Source organism: Barbus barbus (genome assembly GCF_936440315.1).
Source record: "Barbus barbus genome assembly, chromosome: 29".
Lineage (NCBI taxonomy): Eukaryota > Metazoa > Chordata > Actinopteri > Cypriniformes > Cyprinidae > Barbus > Barbus barbus.
Window position 1 is genome coordinate 21,176,131 of NC_136757.1, and position 21,128 is coordinate 21,197,258.

Here is a 21,128-nt window from a genome sequence, read left to right on the forward strand (position 1 = left end):
ATAAAATAAACATGTGAGTGACGTTTCGACTCAGTAGCCCCTCACTACAGAACAAAGATCCAGGGAGCGGGGTTGGATCCACGTCTAGGGGGTGGAGATGGGTAGGTTTAGAGATCAGTAGGTGGAGATGGGTAGGTTTAGGTGTGGGGATGGGTGGTTTTAGGGATCAGGGGGTGGAGACGGGTAGGTTCAGGTATATGTACGGTGGGAGGAGTTGGATCTAGATCCAACCACGCCTCCTGGATCTTGTGTTCTGCAGTGAGGACCATCTCTTTCGACTTGGAACCGTCTTGCATTCTCAGTATTTACAGGTGCTGGTCATAAAATTAGAATATCATGAAAAAGTTGATTTATTTCAGTAATACCATTCAAAAAGTGAAACTTGTATATTAGATTCATTCATTACACACAGGCTGATATATTTCAAATGTTTATTTACTTTAATTTTGACGATTATAACTGACAACTAATGAAAGTCCCAAATTCAATATCTCAGAAAATTAGAATATCAATTAAGACCAATGCAAAAAAAATGATTTTTAGAAATGTTGGCCAACTGAAAAGTATGAACATGAAAAGTATGCGCATGTACAGCACTCAATATTTAGTTGGGGCTCCTTTGGCCTGGATTACTGCAGCAATGCGGCGTGGCATGGAGTCGATCAGTCTGTGGCACTGCTCAGGTGTTATGACGAGAGCCCATGTTGCTCTGATAGTGGCCTTCAGCTCTTCTGAATTGTTGGGTCTGGCGTATTGCATCTTCCTCTTCACAATACCCCATAGGTTTTCTATGGGGTTAAGGTCAGGCGAGTTTGCTGGCCAATCAAGAACAGGGATACCATGGTCCTTAAACCAGGTACTGGTAGCATTGGCAGTGTGTGCAGGTGCCAAGTCCTGTTGGAAAATGAACTCTGCATCTCCATAAAGTTGGTCAGCAGCAGGAAGCATGAAGTGCTCTAAAACTTCCTGGTAGACGGCTGCGTTGACCTTGGACCTCAGAAAACACAATGGACCAACACCAGCAGATGACATGGCACCCCAAACCATCAATGACTGTGGAAACTTCACACTGGACCTCAAGCAACGTGGATTATGTGCCTCTCTCCTCTCTTCCTCCAGGCTCTGGGACCTTGATTTCCAAAGGAAATGCAAAATTTACTTTCATCAGAGAACATAACTTTGGACCACTCAGCAGCAGTCCAGTCAAGACGCTTCTGACGCGGTCTCTTGTTCAAGAGTGGCTTGACACAAGGAATGCGACAGCTGAAACCCATGTCTTGCATACGTCTGTGCGTGGTGGTTCTTGAAGCACTGCCTCCAGCTGCAGTCCACTCTTTGTGAATCTCCCCCACATTTTTGAATGGGTTTTGTTTCACAATCCTCTCCAGGGTGCGGTTATCCCTATTGCTTGTACACTTTTTTTCTACCACATCTTGTCCTTCCCTTCGCCTCTCTATTAATATGCTTGGACACAGAGCTCTGTGAACAGCCAGCCTCTTTAGCAATGACCTTTTGTGTCTTGCCCTCCTTGTGCAAGGTGTCAATGGTCGTCTTTTGGACAACTGTCAAGTCAGCAGTCTTTCTCATGATTGTGTAGCCTACAGAACTAGACTGAGAGACCATTTAAAGGCTTTTGCAGGAGTTAATTAGCTGATTAGAGTGTGGCACCAGGTGTCTTCAATATTGAACATTTTCACAATATTCAAATTTTCTGAGATAATTTGGGACTTTCATTAGTTGTCAGTTATAATCGTCAAAATTAAAGGAAATAAACATTTGAAATAGATCAGCCTGTGTGTAATGAATGAGTCTAATATACAAGTTTCACTTTTTGAATGGTATTACTGAAATAAATCAACTTTTTCATGATATTCTAATTTTATGACCAGCACCTGTATTTATTTTTTATTTTTTAACCTGCTGAGTTTACAAATGTCCTCTGCTGTACACAATATCTCAATATATAAAATATGCTGTAGAATGCTTTAACAAAACATTGCCATGTACAATATATTTCATAAATATTTAACCTCGTTTTCTAAACATATACAAGTACAGATTCTTTAAAAGATTGTTAAATTGTTGTTGTTGGCTCAAGGTCAGTCCTGCCATCTAGTGGCACTGTTAGTTCATATTCCTCTTTTGTAGTTGTAACCTTGTAACATGGGCTGCAGTGTCACTTACAGCAGTAACATTGCTGGAATAAATCTAATAACAGTCATTTAGTAATAATTTTATATATACGCGTCACTCGTTTATTTAAATGTAACATATTTTGCTACACCATCAGTAATTCATTTTGCACATAGAATCTTTTTTCTTTGAATCTCCATTAAATAAATAAATAGCCTAAATAAAAGGAAAGCTTTTTAGAAAGAAAATAAAAAATCTAAGATGTTGCGGTTCATAATCCTGAGAAACTAATGAGTTATTTATATTTAATTTTTATTTAACTTTATTTGATTTAAATTGTATGTATACTAACATAAACGATAGTCAGAGAAATGTTTATTCACAGTATATAGGCTAATAGGTAACATTTTACAAAGAATTATGCATAAATAAAACGAAACAAACAAATATATAAATAAAATGAAAGCTATTTAGAAATTAAAAATCTAAGGGCTTGTGGTTGATAATCCTGAGAAACTAATTACCAATGAGTAATCTTATTTACACTTTTCTAATTTTTATTTTTAATGATCTTTATTTTGTTCATTTGAATTATATGTGTACTATCAAAAACGATAATCATAAAAATGTTCATTCACAGTATATAGGCTACTGGGTAACACATTTATGACCGTGGACTACAAAACCAGTCTTACTAGCACAGGTATATTTGTAGCAACAGCTAACAACACTGTATGGGTCAAAATTATTGATTTTTCTTGTATGCCGAAAATCTTTAGGATATTAAATAAAGATCATGTTCCATGAAGATATTTTGTAAATTTACTTTACTAAATGTACTAAACTTGATTAGTAATATGCATTGCACTTAATTTGGACAACTTTAAAGGCGATTTTCTCAATCTTTTGAATTCTTCTTTTTTTTTTTTTTTTTTTTTTGCACCCTCAGATTCCAGATTTTCAAATATTTGTATCTCGGCCAAATATAGCTCTATCCTAACTAACCATACATCAGTGGAAAGCTTATTTATTCAGGGTCACATGAGGGTCACATTTTACAAAGTTTAGGCTATTATGCATGAATAAAATAAAATAAAAAATAATGTTAAATATACATATGAATGAATTAAGGAATCAAGGTTCATCACAAATAAATACATAAATTCACGACGTTTTAATTTTATTATTATTTTTTTTATTGCAAAACTTGTAGAAACATACAAAAACAGGGAAGCGAGACATGAATATATTCCAACAAAGAGCAATCATAAAAACAAGAACAGAAATCAAATATTCTGGATTTGTGTGCGTCAAATTATTATACAAAAATAAAATTACATAATTTTAGAAAAGTTGTCATAATACATAAAACCTTTGGCACTCTTTTTGTTATTTGTAAGTCTAAGAGATGAAACGAGAGTCCAATTCAACAAGAAAAAGGGGGAAAGACAAATGTGATTTAAGCCATTTTGCATTCAGTATAAGAAAATTAACAACATATTCAGCAGATAAAAGCTTTGGAGTTTTCATAATAAAAAATAACATCTTTGAAGACAAAGGTATGGTTACATTTGTAAGATTAGAAACAGGTGCTTAAGTCAACCCTTAATTTTTTGGTAACACCACAATCAAAACAAAAACAAATGGGCAGCTGTTTCCTCAACAAAAGCACAAAAAGAGCAACTCATCAACATCAGAATATTTAGAAATAGACACATTTTATAATGACATTTTATAATGAATCTCCTTTCTTATTTCTAACAGTTATATCAGCATTATTCTGAACGTTGCGGAAGTGCGTCACATTGTTTACAACTCAAACGGAAACGGCTTCAGCGTAGCCACGAATTCCTCACATCAACCGCAATGTCTGTTTTATGTGCGCATATATTATATTAATGTGTCACATATTCAAAGCGAGTCAGAGCATTGCAAACAAGGTTAGTGTGCTATTCATAACTGCACAGAAACCAAATGCATCTATATTTTAGGAGATACATATGGAATAAGACGTTCAGCACAAACAAAACGTTTCTGTTTTTGATATATGATTTGAAAATATTATATATATTTTTGTTACCATTGAATTACTAAACAAATTTAAAATACCACGGACTTGAAGTATTTGCAGTACAACAGATGCTATGGCTAATATTGAGGAGATTAAATGGGTACATATAAAGCAAATATTTAGCAAGACAGTGTTTCAAATATACGATATATGTAAAAATATCACATCTCCTTGTCAGGATAATGTATCTCAGTAAGTTTCGTTGCCACTGTTGATGAAGTAACACAGTGTCCTATGTCATGAATTTAATTTTCGGGTTCACAGAAAAATAAATATTTCATACAGAAAGCCAGACGCTGTCGTTCAGTGTAAATTAAGACCATGTTGAGCAGTAAATCCAACGAGGAGATCAGATGGATGCTGGATGATTATGGAATAAAACATGGTCCTGTGGTCGGTAAGTTAATAGACAATGTAATCAGAATGTTTTATATATATATATATATGTATATGTATATGTGTGTGTGTGTGTGTGTGTTTAATTAGTGTTTGTATTTTATTGTTTCCTTGTTTTGTCATTTTTATTATGTTTTTATGTCTACATAGTTTTCGTTCATTTTAATTTGAGCTGTTTTAGTACATCAAGTTAAAAATAAATGTAAAGGACAAGTGTTGCTTTGGTAACTAGCTGAATTTTTTAAATTATTTTACTTCAAGTAATCTTACTATAGTAATCATGGATTGTTTTTTCTTCTTTTTATTGTCCTGCATATGATTTGTGTATATTAATTTAAACAGATTCCACCAGAGCCCTTTATGAGAAGAAGCTGAGAGAAGCCATGGCTAAACCCAGAAGAACCAAAGCTCAATCCGACAGGACGTTGTACAGGGAGGAGGGTAATTCAACACAAAACAAGAGCATCTATAGTTGTAATGTCATATTGCATCAATGATTTGAACTGATTACACTTTTACCTTCCAGAGGATGTCACCTATGTTCAGCATCGCAGACCTGTGAGTACTAAGAACCTTTAAAACTAGTTTCAGACTTGTTTCCATGAATACATCAAAAGTGTTGCATTTGTGTTCATTTAGCAACAATACGATGATGTGATCGACAGGTAAGTCAGTCTGAATATCAGAGCAGTTTAAATCATGTTATGCTAAAATACTAAAATTAACAAGCTCCTTTTGTTTTATTAGAAAGTGGACAGATTATAGAGGGATAAACTACATAGATGAGTAAGATGGCCTTTTTTGTGTGGAATTATACTGAAAGTGTCACCATCAGGGGAATTATTATTTTTTATTAATTAAATGCATGATTTTTTTTGAAGGCCTGACATATATATGACTCAAGCTCCTTACCGTGATATGTCACACGCAAGAAACTTGCCACCAGAATCTCAAATCCAGAAAACACCAGAGAAAAGTTCAACACGCTTGGTCCCAGTCTGGCTACAGTTTTTAACGTTTCTGATCGTATCTGGTCTTCTGTACTTGGTTTTTATAAATATGGATTCAGCAGAACCTGTCAAAAGACTGATGTAGCCCTTCCTAGTGATTAAACTGAATGTACATTTAGCAAATATTCAGCACAATAGATGTGATTTTTAACATATTGCAGTGTTTTAAATTCTTAAATGTTGGTTATTTGTGTGTGATGTTTTATTAAAGTAATAGCCTGACATGGTGCTCATTTGTGAAATTGAAGGAAGTGGGTGCTACAGGATGCACCTGTTGAAAATATTATTTTTATGATGTTTTATTTTGTTCCTTGGTCAAGATACAATAATTGTCCATTGTAATGCTGCAATACATTTTACAGTACAGTTTTTAGTCATTTCTTGGGCTCATAACTGTTTGGTATATCACAACTTTACTACAAGAAAACTTCAAAGCTTTTTTGTATGAATTACATAAACATTGTAAAGGATAAAGTTACTGAATTTAGTGTTCATTATTTTACAGTAGGTATAAGCTATGTCTGAAAGTATAATTGTTTGGATTTGGGTCATACTCTGAATTGTATGTATTTGAATATGCTGGAGCCAAATGATATGAACGCCATAACTGATTGTTTCGTGATTCAAAAACTACAGGTTTTATTAAAAGGAACCTTTTAGATGCATCTCAAATGATTTTTTAACTGTAAAAACACTGCATGCCAAAATTGTGATTTTTGTTTTTAATGGCAAAATAAGTCTACAAATTTTATTACACGTACCAAAAACTGCAACAAAACAACAACCATTAACTCTCCACATTACAAGACACGGATGTAACAGGAAGTGAAAGCTGTGTTTTCGCACAACTTTTTTTTTTTTAATATTATTTGAGCATTTTGCTCATTTACTATTGTTTTTATGGGTACAAAACGTATAAATGCGAACTGAACAAGCCTATCTGGGTTTCAAATCTTTCAGTCTACATATGTGACTCGGTTACATTTAGAAACATTTTGCTTTTCAAATATTAAGTGTATATACTGTACTGTAGTACTCACAACTGGTTTCTTGGCTTCACAAGACAGTAGTGCTGCTTAAAATATTAGTGTATGCCTATAATCCACACTACAACTTTTATTACTATTATTAATTATTGTTTATATTTGTAGATACAGGGAGTATTTCGGAGTTTTAGAAATGTGTCTGTGCAAGCATCACATCAGATCTAGTGTATAATGCGTTTAGAGAGCCCACTTTCATTTCAAAGAGAACAAATGAACAATCCATTTTCTTATCCCTGTAGTGACCTAATGCGATAGAGGTTGTTCTTAGGCTGTCTGTCCCACCTGTGATTAACCAATTATAAGAACTGTAGTAGAAAAAACAATAAATATATCATTTTAAATTATAAAGCCCCATGAAGACTACAAAGAAACACAAGACCCCTCCCCCCCCCAAAAAAAAAAAACCATTTCACAGTTTTACAGTCTTTACCTGCAACAATATGGGGAAGACCTCTGGATGGGTCAGACATGGTACCTCTAAAAAATAAAAAGCCCTTTTTAACCTTGTTAGTGCAACAGCTTGTGTTGTAATGTCACACCTCTTCAAGTCTAGTGATATCAGCATTTACTTTCAAAGAAAAATCTCCCATCTCCAGTAACATTGATAGAAAAACCTCCAACCAATGACAATCGAAATGTTTCTCTGTGACTGACAGAGAATGGCAGATAGTAAGAAATGATGGTTTCTGTGGTTATTCAAACTTCCATCTTCCCTTTGGTTTGGACAGGCCACTGAAACATCAACAAGTGACCAGTTTCTAGTTGCTGAAACAAAAAAACATACAAAAATCAGCACACAGATGTTTCTTACATTGTGCCTTCATTACTTTCTGATTCATTGTCCGGTGCCAAGTCTTAGTGCTTGTTGCCACAACGGATATACTTTTCACAACTCCTCGTGTAGTGCCTGATTAGGAAAAAAATAGCCCTCATCAAAAAAAACTTGCAGTACTTTCTTTTTGAACTCCCATTACTTGATTGTCAAAGCAATGTATGTGTTGTCAACACCTGTAATAAAAATATAACCTGTCAGTAAAAGAAACACAAATTATTAAATATTTTTTTAATTCACAGTTACTCACAGGTCCTGCTCTCTCGCTCCAGTTCAGGGGGTTTGCTCAATCTCTTGCAGTACACTTTGGCAACAATCAGAATGGCACACGTGGCCACCACAAACGTCAAACTGGACACCAGTAAACTGATGAACACCGGGCTCATCACCGGATCTACTTCTGAGATTTCAATAAAACAGCAAACCAAATTAATGCCCTTAAAGTTGTAATAAAACTGAAAAAGCGACAGATCACAGATTATTCAGTATCGTGAAGTACCTCCAAGTGTATGGAAGCTTGTTCCCGCCACGGAATTAAAAAAGTAATTGCAACTTTTTAATCTCAGTTTATATCTCAATTCTGATTTTTTTCCCTTAGAATTGTACATTTTTCAATTCTGTTTTTAATTTTTGTAAATAAAAGGTAATTGTGACTTTATTCTCATAATTTTGAGTTCATATCTCACAGTTCAGACTTTTCTCATAACTCAAGTTCATTGCTTGCAATTCAGATTTTTTCCCCCCACAATTCTGAGATTACATCCATGTTCTTGTAAAAAAAGTAATTGTGAATCTAATAGTCTGACTTGTGAGATCAAAATTTTTACTTTATTTTGTGGAGGAAACGAGCATCCATACGAGTGTAATTATTGTAAAAAAAAAAAAATAATAAATCAAAGAAACATACATAGATGAATTGATGAATATGAAACATTTAGTAAATAAATGCAATATAAAATGTGACCCTGGACCACAAAACGAGTCTTAAGTCGCTGGGGTATATTTGTAGCAATAGCCAAAAATACATTGTATGGGACAAAATTATAAATTTTTCTTTTATGCCAAAAATATCATTAGGATATTAAGTAAAGATCATGTTCCATGAAGATATTTTGTAAATTTCCTACTGTAAATGCATTGCTACAAACTTAATTTGGACAACTTTAAAGGCAATTTTCTCAATATTTAGATTTTTTTGCACCCTCAGATTCCAGATTTTTAAATAGTTGTATCTCGGCCAAATATTGTCCTATCCAAACAAACCGTACATCAATGGAAAGCTTATTTATTCAGCTTTTAGGTGATGTATAACTCTCAATTTCGAGAAATTGACCCTTATGACTGGTTTTGTGGACCAGGGTCACAAATGTGAAATATTTCATTTCATGCGAACTTCAAAAGAACTGTTGCTTTTATACTGAATTACAGATGACCCTTTGTGCTGAACAGGGCTGTGTTTCACAAAAGCATTGTAAGCTTAAGCCCATGTAATTTTAAACATCCCAAGTCCACCTGGGCTGGAAGCACACAACTCACCTCGAATAGAGATGGGTAAAGGCTGACTCTCCCTCGAGATAAATGTGCGCTCTCCAGTCTGGACCTTGTAGAGACAGCAGTAGTAGCCCTCATTATTGGACTGGGCATTGGAGAAGGTAAAGGTGACGGAGGGAGTGAGGGCCGGCAGAGAGTGGCGGACGGTCCCATTGGGCCTGATGAGCCGCAGCTGAAAGGACCCTCCTGGATACTGAAGCTGCGTGGAGCAGGTGACGTTAAAACTGTGGCCCCGGATGACCCAACCCGGCCGGGCCTCAGGAGACGTGTTGTACCAGATTTGGGGAGTGTGAATCTCCACTGAGAATAAGAAATAAAGGTCAGTCTGAGACTTTTAGCTCTTCATTATGAGTTTAGCAGCAGATATGACTTACAGACTGTGATGTTAATGAAGTTGCTGTGTGGAGAAAATCCTGAGGGAGCGTTTCCCAGTTTGGTGTGTATCCTGTAGAGACAGCTGTAGCTGCCCTGATGGGAGATTTCTAAGTCAGACAGAGTCAGATCCACCATCATTTGTCTGGGATCGGCTCTCTGGGTCACTAGCGGAGTGTCCACACCTCTTTTGTACAGATGGAAGTCAATGACACCTCTTTTATTCAGATGGAAGTCAATGACGGACTGCCAGTATGGGGCAGTGCATTTAAAGTGAACGACCTCTCCGGCTGAATAGGTGTAGAAGCGAGACTGAATTGACAAGGTGGGTGTTAGAAGTTTTCCTGGTCAGAGAAAAAATGATGAACAACTACAAACAAACATGGGATGCGTAAAATAAATACAAATCTTTCAAACGCTCTTGTACCTGTGCACTCCACTCCAGCATCCTCAGTGTGTGTACACACATCATCATTGAGGGTGCGTTCACACAGATCCAGGGCAAACTCATCACCCGAGCATTTCACATTCCTCCACAGCACTTTTCCACCGGCCCGTCCGAAACGAGCACCGCCTGGAATGTCCAACACGAAGCCACAGTCGAGCTCTCTACAAACCACTGCGGCATCCTCCAGATCCCAACCACGCTGGCACACGGTGCCCCACTGATGCCCATAACGCACCTCCACTCTGCCCGAGCACCGCTCACCTGCTTTTTCATTCACAAGTCTGGCGATCGGGTCGTCTGAGGAAATAATGGGAATGAAACAGTGTTGTTATCCTTAGCTGAAAGTAAAACTATTTCAACTACCAGAAATGGAAAATAAAATATAAAACAACATAAAAACTGTAAACTAATTAAAAACATTCAAATAATAATATTACTAAAAGTAAAAGTTAGATTATAAACTGACATACTGAAATAAAGCTAAACAGAAATATATATAAAAAACAAAACTAATGACAAAAAGCAGATAGAACAATTACTAAAACTAAAATATAATAAAAATAATCCTATATATATATATATTTTTTTTTTTTTATTGATCAGTAGTTTAGAATAGTGCTTTTCAAAGCCCACCAAAAAAAAAAAAACAACAACACTAAATTAATACTACGGAATTTCTAAGCGGCCATGCATTATTATAATTTTTCTGTCTTGTTTTCTCGTGATCACGACATAACGAAAGTTGTTGATCTCAACGTAAAAACCGTTTTCTCACGGCGTAATTGTAGCTATCGTGAGAAAATCAGGGTCGCTATATTGTCTTCGACGATAAAGTTGCAGACCCGACAGCCTCCTTCTCAAGTGTCGAACACTTATGTGTAAGTCGTCAATCACTGACAGACAGAGCTATTTCAGTTTGAGTGAGTCCCTGATCAAAGCAAAAGCGAATACGACCATCCATGATGCTGCGATGATGCTGCTTCTATAGCATTTTCTCATGCCGAATACACAGAGAAAATTAAGTCGTGATAACGACAAAACAACTTTCGTTATGTCGTGATCACGAGAAAACAAGACAGAAAAATTATAATAATGCATGGCCGCTTAGAACTTCCGTATAATACAAATAGTGTTTTTCTAATATTTTAGAATTAGATATAATTTTTTTCTTTTTAGTTTTTTTTTTTAACTAAAAATTTAGCGGTCACTAAAGTCTATATTTTTCAGAGATTACTATAGTAATTTAATTTTGCATGTATTATCATTTGAAATCTATCTTCAGAATGTTATGCTTAATTTATTTTGCACACAGTATAAATAAGTACTTATGCATGAAAATAATCTGCTTTTATAATTTAGGAAGAGCACCATCATATTTGAGAGTCCCTGACATATAAAACCCCTAACGTTAGTGTAATAGACAACATCAAAGTCAATAACTCACCAAAGGCTTGAACATCTTCAACAGCAACAGTGCATCCTGTTAAAGAAGACAAAAGTTACGTTATACTCTTGACATATTCATTCTAATATGCAGAAACATTTCGCATGCTTTTAGGCTTTTTGGTTATTTGCAATTGTGCACGGATACCACGATTGCAGCTGCTGACAATGTTCAGGTCTCCTATATTTTTTAATGAGAAAGGAATACATTTTACTAACCAAGCATTACCAGGCCCAGAAGAATCCTCGACATTGTAGATTTCCCATGTAACACAAGTGCCAAGGCTTTAGGCTCATGTAATACCTAAATGTCTCTGTCAATGTCAGCAATCTAAAAGCTGAGAGGAGGACCAGGAGCAAGTCGATGCATAGCACTTCAGTCTACTCAGCTAGCTAGCTGGCTAACTAGCACTTCTCGACGCATAAATTGTTCCAGTTCACCTCCATGTGATTGATACAAATACATTATCTATCATAACTCATGCTTCAAAGCATAGGCTAATAACGTTAGTTACAAATAGCACATAACAATTTAGACACAATAGCTATAGAACCGGACGGCTAACATACTAACGTTGCCCTAAAGTAAAGAAAGTTATTCGTAGAGCGAGATAAAATACCGTTGTATTTACAAAGCATAATCGAGTAAATCTGTAGTCAGTAATGCTTTGTGAGTTGGTGTTTCTCGCGCGTACGGTATCCCACAAACAGCGTGATAATAAAGACTGGCGACGTCCGATTCGAAAACGACTCGTTCTATTGAATCGGATCTTTTCAATGAACCGCTAAAACTTTTCCGAACAAACCGAATCAACAGAACGAAACGACTCACAAGCGAGGATTTGACTACTTTTAATAGTATGTAGGTTTTAAATTTAGTTATTAAATTACAGCTAATATTTACATCAAAAACTGTTATTCATACAACATGTGCATGAATGTTAGATTGTTGTAAATGCAAATTCTATCTCGTTTCTAAATAACTCATTCTCATGAGCTGAAACATGGCAAATGACTCATTAAATTACATTACCACTCCTATTAATAAACGTAATAAACAGCATATATTGTAATGTAACAGGGTGTCGATACGTGATGGACGCACAAGAATCACGGAATTGTCTTTTTAACTGATTCTTTGAAATGAACTGTTCATATGAGTCGATTCGCGGTAATGAGTCAGACGTTCCATTATTCAGATGAGGAGAATGTACTGTAGATGTGTTACTGTTTTACGACGTTGCGCAAGATCTGCGCACAAACACGTTCACGCTGATTTGCCTCAAGCCTTAAAACAATTTTAGGCTTAAACGTGGAAAATCTCATTCAGAGACATAATTTAAAACGCCATAAATCTAAATAGCCTATCGCTCAGCTATGAGATCTGCTACAATTTTATGAATCAAAATTACAGTTAAAATATCACTAATTAGTAGTTGGAACATTAGAAACATATATTTTATAATAAGGGTTGGTGAACAGTTTTGACAACTATTCAAGGTTAAGAATTTATGTGAATAACCTTGAATAAGCTTGTGGCGACATTAAGTGGATAAAATGAGAATTACAACAATAACAGCTTTACCTCTATTCTCAGCCTCTGGGGCCCGTTTCAGAGGTTAAGTGTAAACTCTGAATTTTAACCCCGAAATCAGGGAAACTCTGGGTTTTCCGTTTCAAAATGGGAGGTTTGTCAAACCCGAGAAAGCAGGGTAAGTCAAGCCCGTTTCTGAAAGAGAGGTAACTTAGTTACCTTAGTAACTTACTCTGTGAACCTAACCTGGTCGGGAGCAGGTTTTCTTCGGTAAACCCAGAGTTTATTTCGGTATCCTCCCCCTTTTTATAGTGTTAGCGAAGTTTAAATACCTTATTCATTCATTCACGCTGCAAAATAGTATTTTTGTCTTATTTCAAGTATAAATATCAAAAAATTCTTAATATGCATTATATATGAAAAATGGTCTATATTTAGTCTTGTTTCCTGGGGGATTTTTCTTTTAAGTGCATTTTACATAAAACAAGTAAAATTATCCGCCCATAGGGTAAGAAAAATAATCTTAATGTAAACGGAAACAAGAATACTTTTAATTTCTTACCCCACTGGAAGATAATTTGCAAAATAAGAAAAATGCACTTTAAACCATCGGAGATGCAGAGCACATTATAAGTCCACTGTATGCAGATTCTAAGGAAAGTGTGCATCCCTCTCACACTCATTCTGAGAATTTTTTTTCGTCATAGAGGGGTTTCACAGGACTGTAAATCAGTGGTGTAAAAATCGGTATAAATGAGGCTAATCTGATCAATGACGTTCACTTGATAACATCTTTCTGTGACGTCTGGAAGTAACCCAATAATCCGAATTTCCTTCAGGATTTCCAGTGTGGAAGCTTGGATGCATTGATGACAAGCATATCATCACCATTACACCTTCTGAAAATTAAACTGATTACTTTATGATATGGAAGGATGCCAGATGGAGGCGTAACCACCACTACAGCTGTTAAATAAACAAATTATTCACAATTTTTTGGTCATCTCTATTCCCTAATACAAAAGCAAAAGTTCTTTTTTTTTTTTTTACTTTTGGATTTTAGAAGTCTTCCAGTACTTGACCATCTCCTCTTCATCTGTCTGGTGCTTGCTGTCGACAAGTCAGTAGTTAATTTTATTACTCTAAGAAATGTAACAGGTTGGATTAGAGAATATTTAATTATGTGAAAAGAGTGTTAGACTATGTGGAAAAAGCTGCAGCGCATTGAAATAGACATTTAATGATATTTAATGTCAAATGTTTGTAAAGTCATTTAGCCCACACCCATGAACCTTTCATGTTTAAAGCTTTACCTTGATTTAATTGTGTTTTTATACTTCATTTTTAGCTGCTGCCACGTTCTTGTTTCTTTTTTCTGTCTTTTTCCTTTTTTGTGGCCATGGGATACCATTAAAATGAATATCAATTCAATAATTTACAGTTTTCACCTCTGATATGATAAAAGTTATTAAGTTATTGGCAGTTATTAAGAACTCAGAGTTTCCCATCTCAGAGTAAGTCAAACTCAGAGTAAGTTGAAACGGGCCCCAGGTCTGGCTACGCGAGACTACTTTCCCTTTAACTGTCCATTCATCCTCCCAACATTTTGTTACAGTATTTATTAATCTTTGTTAAAATTAATGAATAAAAATATAAACTGCTCAGTGTTTATCAGTATTAGCTCAGGTCCAACTTTACAACAGATACTATTAAGATATTGCCTACTTGAAATGAACAAATACAATAAACAAACAAACAAAAACAAACTTATTGTAACGTGCACCTGATATCAATTGTACAGAAAGCTAAAGCATAAACATAAAACACGAATTTATACAAATTAAAAAATAAAATAAAAAGTTTCCCAACTCAAGGTGGGAGTCAAACAAGATTCAGAGTTTTGAATGATATATTTGTCACGCAAATATATTTGTGAATTAAACCTAAGCTCAGCAGGCTCTTGCTTGTTCCTTGTTCATTTCTTGTTCCCTATTCAAATCGTGCAACTTCTAAATAATTTCCCTCATTTTAAGTGGATCCTAAATTCACATAGTTTAAATATTGTGACCTTGGACCAGGTAATCACTTCAATGTTATTTCTCGTTAATATAATTAATCATTTCACAAATTAATATTATAAAAAAATAATAATATTAAAATAATTTAATAACAATAAAATTGAGCAATAAATATAAAACATACTCAAAATGCACTTTTAACGTCGACCAAAACAGGTTGATTTTTTTATACAAATTGTCACATCTGCATCTTTCTTGAGTAGTGCAGGAGTTCAGGTGTAGTTTTTAGCCCATTCACGTGCATTATTCAGCGCACAACCGTTTCTTCTGTCACCGACCTACTTCTGTTTAATTGGATAAGCACCAGTCTCTACCTAGAGAGAGACCGAGAGCGAGACCGCTGGACCCGCAGAATCTGCACATTCCTCGCTGAAGTCACGGCGGATGGAATAATAGAGCACGCGTCGCGTCTCGCGCGAAACAAGCTGTCGCGCGCTTCTGTTATCATGTTATAAAGTGCACTTAGGAAAATTTCCTCGCGACAGCGCTACACGCACGGAATGTCCCACGGAAGCGCAGGCGAACAACAGGTGGATTCCGAGGCCAATCCAGACCTGGAAGTAGCCATACTTCTGTCTGTCTCTCCGCCCCTATACGAGAAACCATAGCAAAGACACCGAGTACCGGAAAGCATCTGAATAACATGCTCGCGATATGGATCATTCAGCGGTGACGCGACATTGGGAGCATTACGCACAAGATTGACCCTCACACGGTTTATTCGGAATGATGTCACTTTACATCTGATATCGTCTAGAGGCTGTTTTATTTCCGTCCCAAGAGAGTGTTTGTAGACTTGAGATAACTCCTATCATGCCTGTCAGTAACGGATCGATGATGGATTTGCCCTCGGAATATGTGAAAGTAAAGGCGCATTACGGAGGGTGAGTGTTGTAAACTTTAACAAGGTTAATGCTGTGTTGTGGCGACAAAGGTCGGAATATGCCCGGTGTTTGGCAGTTAATGTCAGCAGAACATGTTTGCAAACGCACTACACTTCCACACCTGACAAACTTTTACATCCTTGAATGTTTTAATACTTTTTCAACGTAAGATCGTTTTTAAACTGCATATTTTGTCTTTTAGAGACGTTGAGGCATTTTGCAACAATGCAGTTTACAATATCAGACATGCCGTAAAACATCCAGGGGTGTATTCCAGAAAGCAGGTTATGTGACATACCCGGGTAAGTTTGAGGATAAGCGAGCGGATAAACTCGACTTTCGGTTCCAAAATCGGAGGTCACTTTCGGGGTATGTAAGTAACCATAGTAACTTGCTTTCTGAAGATAACCTGCTCCAGAGCAGCTTATGTTCAGGGTTAGTTCACTTCAACGCTATCAGAGCACGCGTGACATATATTAGATTATATAATATAACCTATAAGGCTATATACAGTATATATATAAAGCGCTAATAAATAAGGTAATATATTATTCTAATATGGTTATTTTATTTATTTTATTGGCATATATAACAGTTATTTGTATAAATTATAAAACACTATGACAAGGCAATGTTTAATTTATTATATTATATATACTTATTACATTTTATATTTACGCTTTTTCTTAGCGTCCGTTTCCACGGTGACTCGTCGATTCGTCGCTCTGTTGAGAATGTCTTAACCAGGAACATACTCTGAGTTGAATGAACTTACTCCTGGACGCGTTTTTGAAACCACATACCTCGAGTAAGCAAGGTTTGGGGTTAATCAACCCAAAGTTCAGGGTTTAGCTGAAGGTAAGTTAACCGTGCTTTCTGGAATACACCCCAGGCCTTTTCTTGCCAATAGAAAGAAATTGGCAAAAACTCAATTATTTTTAAATGTCAGTTCATAATATATTTTTAATCTCTTAAATATAAAATGTTGCAAATTATTTTTAAATAAAGAATAAAGAAATTATCAATATTTTTGACAAAAATAAATAAATAAAATAAATCATTAAAAGTATGAAAACTCTAAAGCTGTTTTAAAGCTAATGGGTGCAATCATATTGATATCATATGGTATAGCCATCCCATGCAATTGACCAAGTTACTGGTATGTTTTGACCAGCTTAAAACAACAACAACAATAACTTACTGAGTGCATCTTTAAATATGAAATATTGTTGTGGGCTGAAGGTTGTGCTTTTATTGCCACTTGTTGCTCAACACAACTCTGCTGTTCTATTATAATTATAATAAGCTGTTGCAGTCTTCTTTGAAGAGGATTTTATTAGTGTTATAAAAGGCAAGTTTCAGTTTTCATAATTCATAAAAACATAATCTCCTGGATTTCTTATAAAAATACCAAAAATGCCACACATGACTTGAATCCACTGGATTGGTTTTGACCCCCACTGTGGCTTCTGACATTATATATTTTTTTTAAAAAGTGAATTCTTGATAATCCTCCACTGCCTTTAAAATCTAGGCTTTATATTTTGTTTAGACATTCTTGGCTAAAAGTGGACATGATGTAAGCAGTCAGGAAAGCGTGAGATAACACAACCATACATCACTGTGAATCATTTTTATTAATCACTTCATCGCTCAAAGACGAACAGCTTCGGTACACAGCGGCTGATATCGCCCACCCTTTAGTCAACAATGTGAATGATACAGATTCATTTCGAAACCTCAGTGTCTAAGTCGTAATAGCATTCTTAAAGGGAAAGTTCCACAAGAAAATAATGTTGTCTTGATTTACTCACCCTCATGTTGTTCCAAACCTTTATGAGTTTCTTTATACTGCTTAATACAAAAGAAGATATTTCAAAGAATGTTGGTAACCAAAGAGTTGCTGGTAGCCATTAGAAAAAAATACTGTGGAAGTCAATGGCTACCAGTAATGGTTTGCTTACCAACGTTCTTCATAATATCTTCTTTTGTGTTCAACAGGCGGAAGAAATAAATACAGGTTTGGAATAACTTGAGGGTGAGTAAATACCCCTTTAATTTACTCAAAAATGAAAATTCTTTCATTATTTATGAAAATTCTATGACCCAAAAATATAAATTCTGTCATTTACTCATTCATTTTTTTGGTGAACTATCCCTTTAAGCCTTATCTTGGTGACAACTGGTAGTGATATTAACTTTAACACTGAATTAGAAGAGAGCGTACCAATCGTATTTGGCCGTTTATGTAATATATATGCTGTTTTACGTGAGGAAAAATGAAATCAGCTTTGCATGATTGGATTTTACTCTCTTTGTTTGAAATGTAGTATTTAACTTCATGACTTACTTGGGTTGTCAGATAATGAGGAACATAGATTCTTCACTTTTTATTATATTAATACTCATCGGTTGGTTGCTTTAAAAAAATATGAATATTGTATAAGTATTCTGTTGAAAAATGCACCGTAACTCATTTTTGAACTGCATAAATGTGCTTTACATATTATGTTACAGTAGACCTTTGACAGTAGACCTTTGATTCAAGAGCACAATTACCTGATGGCATGCCAGCAAACCTGTTATAGGAAGTGAAGAGTTCCTCTGTGTCTGTGGAAGTGTGGATTTCTCTCTTACATGAGTGTGTAAAGAAGCTCTCCGAATTTGGGTCAGGCTTTTTGGAGTGTTTTGAAAGCCTTGGTGATTCCCACTTCTAAAAATATTTAGGAGGAAGTTAACACCGGGCGGGACAGAAATCTTGGTGACTGGCTGACAACCTGAGCCAGGCAGTTGCCTAGCAACAAGTTATAAGCCTCAATAATGGCTTTTTTTCCCACAGATTCCAGGCACTGTTTATATGAGCACAGGCCTCTAGGTTTCAGTCCAAGACGTTTCATTGTTGAGCAATCAAGAGAGAGATTAGACTGTTTTAAATAGCTCATCTCAGAGGGGGGATTGCTGGATGCTAAACATTGTTGACCCTGTTAGTCACCTGAAGGGTCACATTTTGTAGCTTTATACATTTTGAATAGACAGAAGTTTGTTATGCTGGTAGAAAGTGCTTTAAGCTGTTTTACCATGCGTGCATAAAATGTCCCTGTTACCTGACAGATACTGAAATTGGTGTGTCATTGACAGCCCCAGGCGATGCAAGCAGCTCAAAAGTGTCAGTGGAGAGGCCTGAACTTTTTTTTTTAGCCAGTCAGAAAAGCTTTCTGCTTGTCAATCATTTTACAAGTTTAGGGAACTTTTCAGTGGACTTTCAGTTTTTTAGAACAAGCAATAAAACACTGTTTAATGTTTGGGGTCGATAAGATGTTTTTAATGTTTTTGAGAGAAGTCTAATATGTTCACCATTATCATTTATTTGATCAAAAATACAGTAAAAACAGTAATGTTGTGAAATATTATTACAATATCTGTTTTCATTTTTTTAATATATCATTTAAAATGTAATTTAAGGCTTTTCAATTTTCCTGTGACAAAGCTGAATTTCCTGCATCATTACTCGTCTTCAGTGTCACATTATCCTTCAGAAATCATTCTAATATGCTGATTTGATGCTCAAGAATCACTTCTTATTATCAGTCTTAAAAACACTTTTAAAGCAATCATTTTTCTTTTAGGATTTTTTGAATTGAAAGTAGAACAGAACAGCATTTATTTCATTGTAAATAGCTTTACTGTCACATTTGATGCATCTTTGCTGAATAAACGTATTAATTCCCTCAAACTAAATTATGATTTTGCTAAATTATAATGGTTCTTTCACATAATTAACCATAAACAAACCATCAGTTTAATATCTCGAAAATACACTGAATCATTTACTTGACAGAGACCAATGACAGAAAAAGTGTGTATACACACTTTACTGAACCATCAGCAGCCTGTCATGCCAAGAGAGAATTGAACTTGGCAAGTGTTTCTTATTTCCATTTCCACTGCTGGACTTTAGTCCAGGATTTAGGAGGTTTAGAGAGATTTAATTTGCTGTAGCAACCATACAGACAGCACTGTAGATAATACTCACTGGTCATAAATTACAAGCATAAGGTGAAACCACATGTGAAACTTTATAATGTTATCACAGTTCTCATCTTACCAGTGACATTGCCTTTTTTAATGTAATGCATTTATGTGAGATGTCTGAGTGCACTTCAGACATGTAGTCTGAACTCGCTGAGAACAATGAGTGTGAATAGGTCTTAAATTCTCTGAACTCTGTGTTTGTATTCTAAACTTTCAGTGCTAAGTTTAGAGCACAGTAACATAACACAGACTTAACTTACTAAGCCTTTCTCTTCATGCAAATCTGGTCTGTGTGAATTTGAATATACTGTATATCCAGTGGTGAACCTAATGACACTGTTCTCTGTAGACAGGGCGTAGTTTAAATTCACTGAGCTCCATCTCTTGTGTGGGCTTTCTCAGGGTCTAGTTGTACTATTTCAGGTGGGTTTTATGGTTGAGTCTGCTAAGTCGATCAGAAATGAGCAGGGTGTGTTCATGATGATTCAGTCTGTGCATATGAGCCACAACCGTTACCCAAAACTGCACTGCTCATCCAACATTTTTTACGACAAAAAAGAGTCAGGCCACACATGTACTGTAGTGGCTATTTACTATGAAACCAAAGATTTAGTTTGAAAAAAAGAGTTTCAGAATTTGCCACAGTCCTTGAGCCTCTGTTCAGTTAGGGAATTTTGACGCAGAGAATTCTAGAATTCTATAGTATTTTTGTTACAGTAAAATCTAAGAATTACAGGTACATCTAAAAAAATTTGAATATCGTGAAAAAGTTCATTTTTTCTTGTAACTTATTTCAAAAAGTGAAACTTTCATATATTTTAGATTCATTACATGTAAAGTAAAACAAGTTTTTTTTGTTTTAATTTTGATGATTAGAGCTTACAGCTCATGAAACTCAAAAATCAGTATCTTAAAATATTTTAATATTTACATTTGAGTTTCATTAAATGACCATCCCTACAGTATAAATTCCGGATATCTCTTGTTCTTTGAAACCACAATAATGGGGAAGACTGCTGAGTTGGCAATGATCCAGAAGACGGACATTGACTCCCTCCACAAAGAGGGTAAGTCACAGAGGGTCATTACTGAAAGTTGTGGCTGTTTACAGAGTGCTGTATCAAAGCATATTAAATGCAAAGTTGACTGGAAGGAAGAATTTGGGTAGGAAAAGGTACACAAGCAACAGGGATGACCGCAAGCTTGAGAATACTGTCAAGCAAAGCTGATTCAAACATTTGGGAGAGCTTCACAAGGAGTGGACTGAAGCTGGAGTCAGTGCATCAAGAGTCACCACG

The 21,128-nt window shown here is 35.6% G+C and overlaps 3 protein-coding genes across 5 annotated transcripts in view; 2 read left to right on the top strand and 1 right to left on the bottom strand.

The window, feature by feature from the left end:
• The first annotated feature begins 3,935 nt into the window (after nt 1-3,935).
• LOC306849839 (uncharacterized protein) lies at nt 3,936-6,279 on the top strand. 2 transcript variants are annotated; one of them, XM_079385185.1, is made up of 7 exons: nt 3,936-4,073; nt 4,469-4,601; nt 4,943-5,041; nt 5,127-5,158; nt 5,240-5,265; nt 5,348-5,386; nt 5,482-6,279. In XM_079385185.1, the coding sequence occupies exons 2-7, from the start codon at nt 4,526-4,528 to the stop codon at nt 5,693-5,695; spliced, it is 486 nt and encodes a 161-aa protein (XP_079241311.1). In that variant the 5' UTR covers nt 3,936-4,073; nt 4,469-4,525; the 3' UTR covers nt 5,696-6,279. The 2 variants fall into 2 exon arrangements, with proteins under 2 accessions (XP_079241311.1, XP_079241310.1); XM_079385184.1 differs by having other exon boundaries at nt 4,490-4,601.
• On the bottom strand, nt 5,887-12,081 carry LOC306849838 (uncharacterized protein). 2 transcript variants are annotated; one of them, XM_079385182.1, is made up of 7 exons: nt 11,522-12,081; nt 11,304-11,339; nt 9,839-10,156; nt 9,414-9,755; nt 9,025-9,339; nt 7,739-7,888; nt 5,887-7,664 (listed from the first exon to the last, which is right to left on the bottom strand). In XM_079385182.1, exons 1-7 carry the CDS (start codon nt 11,553-11,555, stop codon nt 7,627-7,629), a joined length of 1,233 nt encoding a protein of 410 aa, XP_079241308.1. In that variant the 5' UTR covers nt 11,556-12,081; the 3' UTR covers nt 5,887-7,626. The 2 variants fall into 2 exon arrangements, with proteins under 2 accessions (XP_079241308.1, XP_079241309.1); XM_079385183.1 differs by having other exon boundaries at nt 5,920-7,664; nt 11,923-12,060.
• A 3,322-nt stretch (nt 12,082-15,403) lies between these two features.
• LOC306849264 (protein kinase C zeta type-like) overlaps nt 15,404-21,128 on the top strand; it is a 111,502-nt gene continuing 105,777 nt past the window's right edge. The window contains exon 1 of the mRNA XM_079384176.1: nt 15,404-15,798. Coding sequence (XP_079240302.1) covers nt 15,728-15,798 — 71 coding nt within the window. The 5' untranslated portion in view covers nt 15,404-15,727. The remainder of the gene's footprint in view (nt 15,799-21,128) is intronic.